A 10822-nucleotide genomic window follows, 5' to 3' on the forward strand; every position below is an offset into this window, starting at 1 on the left:
AACTAATCAATTATCCCCAAAAAATGATCTATCATGTTAATTGAATATTGTTGCAGCTTCACAGTTTATAAAGATGTAGATTTGATTCTCTGCTGGACAAACTGACTAACAGGGCGAGATTCACATCATTACCCAGCATGCTGTTTGGCAGTGTTACTTAAGGTTAAAGGTTGTCCACTCTCGATGCTCTTCTGAGTGTTAGATACAACTAATACATCTGTCCTGTAAAACTTAAGAGCTCAACCCTGAAACTGCACTTCGTCTGTTGTATAGCAGCACACCCACTATGTGTGAAGTGGAGTGGATGAATGGTTATGGACAGACATACAGAGAGTGCTTCCATTTAAGTAAGATCATCAAGACTTGCCGTTCACTTAAAGGTCAAACATGTGGCAGTGGAAGAAGGTCAGTTCTATGTTTGCCACCTGTGTATACCAACAATGTTGGAGAAGGTCTTCTGGAAGGAGAATCACTGTGAGGTCTCATATTGTTACCACACACGTGTGACCTTCCTACTGTAGACACATCCACAGAAAAAAAGACACAATTCATAGATATATACCCTTTAATACAGTAGAGTCCTTAACCTGGGAATGAAAGCAGGTGGTTTGGCGAAATCTCGTTGCGTAACAATATGGACTAGTGAAATGTCTAAAAGCAATATGTGAAAATATACTGAATGAAGTTTTGTGGAGCTGGAGAGAAGTGTCAGCAAACACACAGTATTCTACATACTTTCTTGGTAGGGACAGAACCTCTTAAAAGTCAATGTCTATATATATTTTTCAATCATGATGTGAATAATGTCAGTCCCCGCTGCGTGGGACGCAGGTTCGAATCCGGCCTGCAGTACTTTTAAGCATTCCATCCCCTCGTCACTCTCTGACTGCGAGTGTTCACCCCCTGTGTTCCCTCCTGCCTGATTACCTGATTGGTTTCACATGGTGCCCTTGTGTTTTCCCTTCCCTCCCCAGCTGTGTCTTGTCCTCTTGATTAGTCCTGCAAGTATTTAAGTTCTGGTTTTCTGTTGGTGTGTGTTGGATCCTTGATTTTACACATGGGGGAAGTTCTGGACCTTTGGCTGTATATGATTCTTTAACCTTGAATAAAGGTATTTTTCCTTATTGAAAACGGCCCTGCTCCACCATGACACCCCTTTATCTCCTCCCGTCAAATCTATCTCTAATAATGGCTAAGCTGATCAAAAAAATAAACATAAAAGTAACCATTCTGCAGATTGGTCCATTTCAAAATAATATATCTGATATGTTTTATAATTATTGATCATTAAAGTGTTCTCAAAGCTGGTAAAGGTGCAGCTAGTGTTAATGACGTTGTGCAGGGTAGCTTGTGAATTTACTCCAGGTGGAGCTGTGGTGTATTAAACCTGCTCAGATATACGATTAGTTAAATCGGTTCATATATACAGTTAGTTACTCTCTGAGGTCATAGAGAGTGCAGGGAGTGAGGTTGTGTAATAGGGTCATGCATAAGAAACCTCTAGAATAAGTCAGAGGGCCTCCATGTATGAGTAAGGGAAAGACATGTCGGATGAACATACATCTCACCTTATTTGGGTACACGAAAGACATGTAGGACAAGCACATACATCTCTACTTAGTTGGGTACACATTCTTATAGTTCACCTCCTTTGGTCACACACACACATTGGACACACACACACATTTTCTCCTAGAGATTGCATGCACAAACTGATTTTGGGAGGACTTCCACAATTGGCTCTGGGAACCTCGTATTGCTCATGTTGGTGTATGATACTATGCTGTTGTAATAAACCTTATTATATACAAGCTGGTGTCTCCGGAGACTTGTTCATCATCTTCACAAACATCTCTACAAGATATACCTCAGAACTAAAGTCTGATTCAAGGGATGAATATATTTCACATCATTAATCCAAATCTGTAAAGTAACTAAAGGGATTAAATATTGGAGTGGAGTAAAATTACACCATTTATTTCTAAATTGTAGTGGAGTAGAAGTACAAAGCAGCAGAAAATGGAAATACACAAGTAAATTACAAGTCCCTCAAAATTGAACTTAAGTAGACTAGTTGAGTAAATATACTTAGTTACTTTACACCTCTGCATGTAGCAAACAACAACGTTTGTTTACATAATAGATTTAATTGAAGTCAATGTTACATTTTTTTCAGTGTTGAGTGGCTTTACTGAGATCTACAAATTGATCTGTGAATTGACTTCTCTAGTTGTAACATGCCATAACAAACCCCTACATGTTTATTATTGTGTATGTGTGTGTATGTGTGTGTCCCCTGCACAGGAAGTGCCCGCGGACCAACAGGATCAACCGGCAGAAGCAGAACAATGTCCACTTCAGTACGGAGAACACCATGCGCGCCTCCACCCGACTCATCTGAGCCCCCCCACACACCGGACAGAGCCCCCCCCCCCCTCCGCTTTACGGAGAGCGCTGTGGCGTTAGATGTTCCCCCCTTCTCCTTGTAGGATCTGCTTCCCCGTCACCCCCCCCCCCCCCTCCCCTCTCCTCCCAATGTGAACTCTAAGGAAGCCCGGGGAGGACGGTGGTGCTGTAGAGACAGTGATGAGACTCCACCTCCCCCCCCCACACACACACACATACACACAACACACAGACACTTGCAGATGTGTCTTCCTGCACCTTCCGCCCAGGGTTTCTCAACAGACTGAACCATGAGGTGTCATGGGGGGGGGGGGGGGCGGCATCGAGGAATGTGAGTGTGTGTGAATGTGTATTAGACATGTGAGCTTTGGTAGAGGCGGGTTAGCCGATGTCTGTCGTTTCTAGATGAGGGGGGGGGGAAGCAGAGCGGGGTAGTGCAAAGCAGGGTAACGGGCTTTAAATGAGGTGTGTGTTGTCGTGTCCGGTAGGGGGTGGGGGGTGGTGGGGGGGGGGGGGGGGGCTACACGTGATGCCTTGCACCTTGTGTTATAGGAGACCTTTGACGGAGGGCACAATGTTACTATAGAGCTCTCTGTTGGGCGGTGACGACACGTCAGCTTCTGTATCTTGGGTTCTATTTCCAATAGTTATTACTACATTGTCTTGATGGGGTCATTTTTTCTGTAAATGTAAATAAATAATTTATATCACGAAATGTAACATGCTGTGTCGCTGTTTGTTCTTATCTGCAATTACTTTAACACAGAGGCAATTAGCAAATGTACTGGGAAAAGGTTTTGCTTTTGTTTTTCTAAATTCAACATTTAGAAGCTTTATTGTCATATTCACAACAGGTACAGTAGAGCATACAGTATATTTAAGATGGGAAATTAAGAAATAAAATAGTCATAAATAATAATAAAGTGCAAGTCACATACAAGTATGCCAAATGAGCAAACTTGTGAAATAGAATAAGATGAAAGAGAATGAATAAAGACTGTACAGTAGAATGAAATACATATTGTTTGTATACTTTGACTATAAACAGATGTTTGTGCTATAACCATTTAAGCAATGGCACCTCAATAATTTGTTATATCATCTCTAAAGTAATTTGTTTTTGGAAACTGACTTTGATTAGCCGAGGTTAACTTTCCGAAATAGATAGAAGTTAATAAAACATAACAGAAATGTTGGGGTTTAGTTTGGACCTCTATGAATTATATTTGCATATTTAGTCTATTTTGGTCCTTTTTTATGTACGCTGGCACATTGTGTACACTCAGATAACACAATGGTCCCAGCGTAAATCAATTTATCTTCATTATAATTTAGAGAGTACTGGCATGGTCCCCTTCATCCTGGCCTACAGCTGTAAGTACACATGTATTGCACATCATGAATAAGATTTTTCTCAGGGATTATGTTTTTTAGATGTTTTTTATGTGGTGCGGTAATTACAATCCTTACTTGATACAGTATAACAATATACACACCTTTTCAAATTTCCATGTCATTTCAGCTGCCGTCTTCTTGCAATCTTGCTAATTGAAAGACTGACACACATGGACGTGTCAATGAATATAAATAATCTTATAGCACAATTATGGCTAAAAATTATAATCATAATTATTTTTGAGAAATCTTGAGGTCACAATTATTTACCAGTATTATTCCTTGGTTCGTTAAGTGAAAAAAATGTTAGTTTTTTTTTTTTTTTTTTTAATGAAGGCTTTCCGAATCAAATGCAATATTAAAAGGTAATTAACCTTATATTAACAGAAATATATTTATCAAAAATAATTAGAGCTGCAAAACCGGTTAAGATTTCATTTAATCTACATTCGTGTTTTATTATGGCTGTACTTCGAAATATTGTGAACAGTTGTCTGTGTTTTAACCAACGTATAAAGAGAGATGTGCATGATAGTTAATCAACAACATGTTTCCAAACACCGACACTAGATGGGGCTGTGCAACCTTTACCAGCACCTTTTCAACACAGGCTGTAGTTCTAGAGGGGAACTGTGAGCGGAGTGATTGTGCATGATTGCTTCCCGTTTAATATCACTCAGCAACTCGAAGTTAAACGTTTTATCACTACGTTTATTTTCCGGACTGTCTGAGACCCATGGTATCAAGTTGTTGCCGGCTGCTCAATGTCCAATCTGTCATCCAATCATGATATGGCACTGTCATTTGTGAGATTGGATTTAAACCAATCAAGCCACGAGCTCACAATGGACAGAGCCAATCACGTCACGGCTTCTATCGGAACCAGCCCCTCCTCAGCCTTTTGACTGACAGTGGACCTGTCTCCCTGCGCAGGTTCGAATCCTGCCTTGTTTCCCAGAATGGAGTGACTTCAACGGCGAGAGAAAATGAGCAAAAGTGACTGCTAGATGAGGGAAAGAAGGGGGAGAAAAAGAGGGCAAAGAGAGAAAGAAAAGGGAGATGTTTTAGGACCCAAACCGATAAAACTATTACAACAGTAGACCTGTCTTTCATATATAATATTAAATGCAATAGAGTTATATACTCATATATTTTTTTACAGTTAGAGTAACACAAATATACTGTTTACATTTTATACAATACAATATATATATATATATATATATAGGCTATGAGCTGTCATTATATACATACAATAGTAATCGTATTGCTTTAAACATACAAATGTTACACATGTTCACTTTATATTAACAAAACACTGTCTATCCTTTTCAAACTGACACACTGATAACTAGTAAATACTCTTTAGTAATTTACTTACTCAAAAGTATTCCGTTAAAAATTATTTAGAGAGAAAAGTGATCAAATGTCTTCTTTCAGAGGCTGAAAACAGCTTTTTTTTACTTTTCTGCATTCATAAATACTTTACAGATGAGTGAACATAGTTGCAGCCCTACAACTTTTCTGCTTTTCTGGGTTGATGTCCACTCTTCAATGGTCTGTCTAGATGGATGACACTACCACTTACCCTTACCTGGGTATGGCAAGTGCTTTTTCTTTTCAACTGACTACATGTCTTACATTCATAACGGTAGTCCTCTTTTATGTGCCTCTTCTTTGGTGGCTCCCCTCTAGCAACACTCTCCTGGTCTTCAAGTGCTGCTTTCTGAAGTCTCCTTTTCCTTTGTTCACTTAAGGGTCCAGTGAGGTTTGCTGAGAGGTGGGTGGGGGCTGCTATGAGTAACACCCAGGCTGATTGTGTTTGACCCTGGTGGTATGAGGATGAGGCAGGAGATGGGGCTGGCGGCTGATGACCCTGCAAGTGATGATGTATACCATACAGGAGGAGAGTCCTGCTCTGAGCCAGTTCTGGCACTAATATACAGTGGTTTACGCTAAAAAAAAAAAAACACCAGCACATGCTTAATTTCACTGAATTATATAAACTAAATCTGTCACCCTATGACAGCATTCCACTTCATGGCCCCCGGATCTTCCCCTGGGCATACATGATACCAACCCAGTAGGAGTCCTCCTCATTTCTGCAAATATCAGGGAAAATGTCAGTGAAAAGGAAATAAAAGTGCATGTAGAAGTGTAATGTAATTGACACTGTATTTTCAAAATAAACTACCCAGCAGTAAGCTAATAAAATAAGATGCACATTTAGCAGCTGGAACATTACAGTAATGAACACAGTATGAACCATAACTATTATCTAGTGATGTCATTTATATCGTTTTGAAATGGGGCATAATGAGCACTTTTGGTACACTAACATTACATTAATGTGATACTAAGGCTTATGTACGTTTAGAGAAAGTTTGAATGCAGCACTTTTGCTTGTAACAGAGTTTTAATACACTGTGATTATGCTTAGTATAATTATAGTGTACGGTAGGCTATAGCTTCACGTATGTAAAAAGAGAAAAACCATGACATGGCACATCGATAGAGATTGCCAAAATATGATACACCGCTTTACATTCGTTATTTTATTTGTATATAAAGTGACAAGCAATACAAAATCAACACAAATACGATTACTACTAATTGTTTTCTCCAACAATAGCTGAATACTACGTTACTAAACCATGCGGTCTTGTAAACTATATACATGTTCTCAAGTCCGGACACAACTTCCTCGGTTTCGAGCTGTATTATCACACAACATGGTCCGCTATATCGTTACAGAACAATTTCAGACGCACGTGTAATGACAATACTTTCTGTGGTAAAGCGTGTTCCCCTAACAATAACGCTGATATCCATACATGTTCATGATACTTTGCTTGAAAATATCGTTTTTACTTCTGTTGTTCTTGTGAACACTGTCGGAGATGGAGTGGGCGGTACCATACCTTTTTTTCATGTCACGTGACAGCACACTGCCCTGTCATTGGTCCCAAGACCTGTTAGGACTTGGGTCGGTAAATGTGTTAGGAATTGTTAGGACTTTGATAAGACTTTTCTAGGAATTGGTAGGAAGATGCTGATTATTGTAGAGACAAGTTTTCAGTCTAACTATAAATACTCATCAAGTTGTCGTGGCCGAGTGGTTAAGGCGATGGACTAGAAATCCATTGGGATCTTCCCGCGCAGGTTCGAATCCTGCCGACAACGTACCTTTTCTGTTTTGTTTTCTCGATGGAAAGACTTCAACGGTCAGAGAAAAGGAGTCTAGAGGTGGTAAATGTTGTCTTTTCCTAAAAAACGTTGATGTCTTGTTTAGCTATGAAGATGTATTGATTTATGCATGTAAATACATGTTACATGTATGGTAAATAAAGCCATGTACTGATTTATTGTAGTACTTTGTTGAATTAAATTTAACCCGGGGTTACTATATAGAAAGGGCAATGTTTTGTCCCCCCAAAAATTTGATAAAAGAAATCCGGGCCCCCCAAAATCCCCTGCGGGTTTTAAAATTTGGTTTTTTATACCAATCAGAAACGGGAAAAAGCCCCGCAATTTTTAAAAATAATAAAATAATTTTTTAAATAAATTAAATTAAAATTATTTTAAAGAAAGTAAAGAATAATTTTAAAATTTTCAATTTAATTGGGAAAAGTAAATAAAAAATTCATCAAATCAGCCTAAAGTGGTGAAAAAAACCAAGGAAAAAAAAAAACCAACACACCGAGAACCAAAATCAACAAAAAGAAACCAACACCTAAGCGGCGGGCAGGGTTTTAAACCACCAGGCGATGCACCAATCACCTCATGAACAAGAATTGAAAAACAAGAAATTAGAAAAAGAGGGGAAGGAAACAGGCTTACCATAAAACCCCGGGGGGCCTAAACCCCCAGGGAAACGTGAAAAATGGGAGAATTAGGCTACCTGTCAGTGTATATCTCGGGAAGTCCCCAGCCGTTTTTCGGGGAAAAGGGACAGAAAGTCTTTGTCTTTTTCCCGGTAATAGGGATTTTTCTTTAAAAACCCAGTGAGAAAAAAACTTCACCGTATATGGTTTGGAAAGGAAAAGACAAATCAACTTTTGGCCGGCGTGGAAATTCGTTGAACTTATAAATTTTAACCAAGGGGCTGTTTGGTACAATTTAAAAGCGTGGTTCAATCATTTCCTCTTTACGCCTCAATTTGACCCACTGATTTTCTCGCACTATGGGGGCAGGACCACCCAAACCCCACCCTTCCCGAAAGGAAGTACTTTTTAATTACGCACAAGCTTTAAATCTAATAAATGTCTTATTATCCCTTGGTTTTTTTCCCCCGAAGAAAATAAATTTGCTTCCCCTCGTTGATCCCCCTTTGACATTTTTTTCAAAAATGCGTTTTGACTTTTAAAAGTTTATACTTTGCATTCCCCTTTTTCCGGAAAATGCAAATTGTTACTCTCAAAAAATCGTGGTAGCCAGCAGAAAAACCCCAAACTAATTTAAATTAACCAATCGAATGCCTCCAAAACTCGAAGAAGCCCCGGTTCAAAAAACCCCGGGGAGCACACCCCAAAAAGCCCAAGCATTTAAGATAAAGGAGAAAAAATGTTTCATTCCCAATCCGGGCTAGGGGTGAAAAGGGGTGATCAAAGCTTTCTTTTATGAGGGTTTTTCCCTTTCCCAAGACATAAACACACCAGAGCCCCAACACTGAATTTGGAGGGGAAGCCTTCATTTTAAACAGGAGGTTTAAATTACCCCCGGGGCCAACCCCCCCCTTAAAAGGGAAAAAATCCAATCTTGGCCACTATGTCCCCATCCTGAAATGCAAGCACCCTCCCACGAATTTGTTTTTTCCCGTGAAAAAAAACGTCCCTGCTTTTAAAATTTTACACCAGTTTTGCCCGGAGTGTTTCCAAAAAAGATTTCTCGACAATTTCCACCCCTGAAAGACAAATTTTCTTTCCCACATATAACATCTGTCGCTCTGTTTTAAAAAACGAAATTCTGGTTTTGCCTCAGTGGGGCTTTTCCACTTTTTTTCCTCCTCCCCCCTTCCTTTTCCGATTTTTGGTCTGCCGGAAATTTTTTAATTTTTTGGCCCTTTTCGTTAAAGCTTGAAATTTAGGGCTCGCAATATAAGTTCGCAATGGTATGGGCTTTCTTTTTCCCCGGAAGGCGCCGAAACGACTTTCTGTTTTTATTTTTTTGGACCTTCCTCATGGTAGTTTGGGCCTTGAAAACACCAAAAATTGTTTTTTTACTAAGGGTTTGGCCTAATAGTTGGTTCCAAAAGCCGCTAATTTTGAGCTTATACTCTTTGGAATTTTAACATCGAAACCAGGGACCTCCTCCCGTTGTTCCCGTCATGGAATCCATATTAAAAAAATAAGTCTTTTGCTTGTAACAGAGTTTTAATACACTGTGATTATGCTTAGTATAATTATAGTGTACGGTAGGCTATAGCTTCACGTATGTAAAAAGAGAAAAACCATGACATGGCACATCGATAGAGATTGCCAAAATATGATACACCGCTTTACATTCGTTATTTTATTTGTATATAAAGTGACAAGCAATACAAAATCAACACAAATACGATTACTACTAATTGTTTTCTCCAACAATAGCTGAATACTACGTTACTAAACCATGCGGTCTTGTAAACTATATACATGTTCTCAAGTCCGGACACAACTTCCTCGGTTTCGAGCTGTATTATCACACAACATGGTCCGCTATATCGTTACAGAACAATTTCAGACGCACGTGTAATGACAATACTTTCTGTGGTTCCCCTAACAATAACGCTGATATCCATACATGTTCATGATACTTTGCTTGAAAATATCGTTTTTACTTCTGTTGTTCTTGTGAACACTGTCGGAGATGGAGTGGGCGGTACCATACTTTTTTTTCATGTCACGTGACGGCACACTGCCCTGTCATTGGTCCCAAGACCTGTTAGGACTTGGGTCGGTAAAGTGTTAGGAGTTGTTAGGACTTTGATAAGACTTTTCTAGGAATTGGTAGGAAGATGCTGATTATTGTAGAGACAAGTTTTCAGTCTAACTATAAATACTCATCAAGTTGTCGTGGCCGAGTGGTTAAGGCGATGGACTAGAAATCCATTGGGATCTTCCCGCGCAGGTTCGAATCCTGCCGACAACGTACCTTTTCTGTTTTGTTTTCTCGATGGAAAGACTTCAACGGTCAGAGAAAAGGAATCTAGAGGTGGTAAATGTTGTCTTGTCCTAAAAAATGTTGATGTCTTGTTTAGCTATGAAGATGTATTGATTTATGCATGTAAATACATGTTACATGTATGGTAAATAAAGCCATGTACTAATTTATTGTAGTACTTTGGTATAACTACTTTTTGTTGAATTAAGTATTAACATCGAAGTTACTACTATAGAGGACGGAACATGACATAAGTAAAAATAAATGTATGATAAAATGCAGAAATAAATATGGAAATTAATATATAAACAAATAAAAGTTCAGAATAACAGACATTATTATATGTCTTACATATGTCCTATCTATTTATTCATACATTTATTTATTTATACTTATGTCATGTTCTGTCCTCCATTAATACTACCTTAAATTTGAAATACAAAACACAACTACAGGTTTTACGATGTGTGCTGTTGTGTAATAGATTTAAACTACTTTACATCACATAGTCAAAATTAAGTACTAAACCAAAAGAATGACCAACTAACAGCCATTCATTCCCAGAATGAGTTGATATATTATTTGTAGCCTTAAGGGGAAATCACACAAATACCACCCACATTCCTCAAGATTTTGTGGTTTAAGAACATCAAAGTCAGATTGCTATTAGAAACACCACAACACTATTATAATAAGGTAGGGTCAGCCATGTGATATTCTGGCAGACAACACATTGTTCCCAGGTTTTTTTTCTTTAATGCACCATACAGTCCACCCCCCTAAACACTGAACAACGTCAACTCAAGAAAAATCTGCCAATTATGCATTCATACTTTAAAGAAACAATGTTTAAGTGTTTATATGCTGCCATAACATCTGT

The 10822-nt window shown here is 38.7% G+C and overlaps 1 protein-coding gene and 2 non-coding genes across 3 annotated transcripts in view; all 3 read left to right on the top strand.

The window, feature by feature from the left end:
* The window catches only part of tmeff2a (transmembrane protein with EGF-like and two follistatin-like domains 2a), a 105550-nt gene extending 102717 nt beyond the window's left edge, over positions 1-2833 (top strand). Inside the window, exon 10 of the mRNA XM_063888159.1 lies at positions 2305-2833. Within this exon, the coding sequence (XP_063744229.1) occupies positions 2305-2401 (97 nt within the window). The 3' untranslated portion in view covers positions 2402-2833. The remainder of the gene's footprint in view (positions 1-2304) is intronic.
* A 4069-nt stretch (positions 2834-6902) lies between these two features.
* Positions 6903-6984, top strand: trnas-aga (transfer RNA serine (anticodon AGA)). The gene has a single exon. It is a non-coding gene; the product is annotated as a tRNA-Ser (tRNA).
* Positions 6985-9848: 2864 nt separating this feature from the next.
* Positions 9849-9930, top strand: trnas-aga (transfer RNA serine (anticodon AGA)). Its single transcript has one exon. It is a non-coding gene; the product is annotated as a tRNA-Ser (tRNA).
* The last annotated feature ends 892 nt before the right edge of the window (positions 9931-10822 follow it).

The sequence above is a fragment of the Eleginops maclovinus genome, chromosome 7 (assembly GCF_036324505.1).
Source record: "Eleginops maclovinus isolate JMC-PN-2008 ecotype Puerto Natales chromosome 7, JC_Emac_rtc_rv5, whole genome shotgun sequence".
In the NCBI taxonomy this organism is placed as follows: domain Eukaryota; kingdom Metazoa; phylum Chordata; class Actinopteri; order Perciformes; family Eleginopidae; genus Eleginops; species Eleginops maclovinus.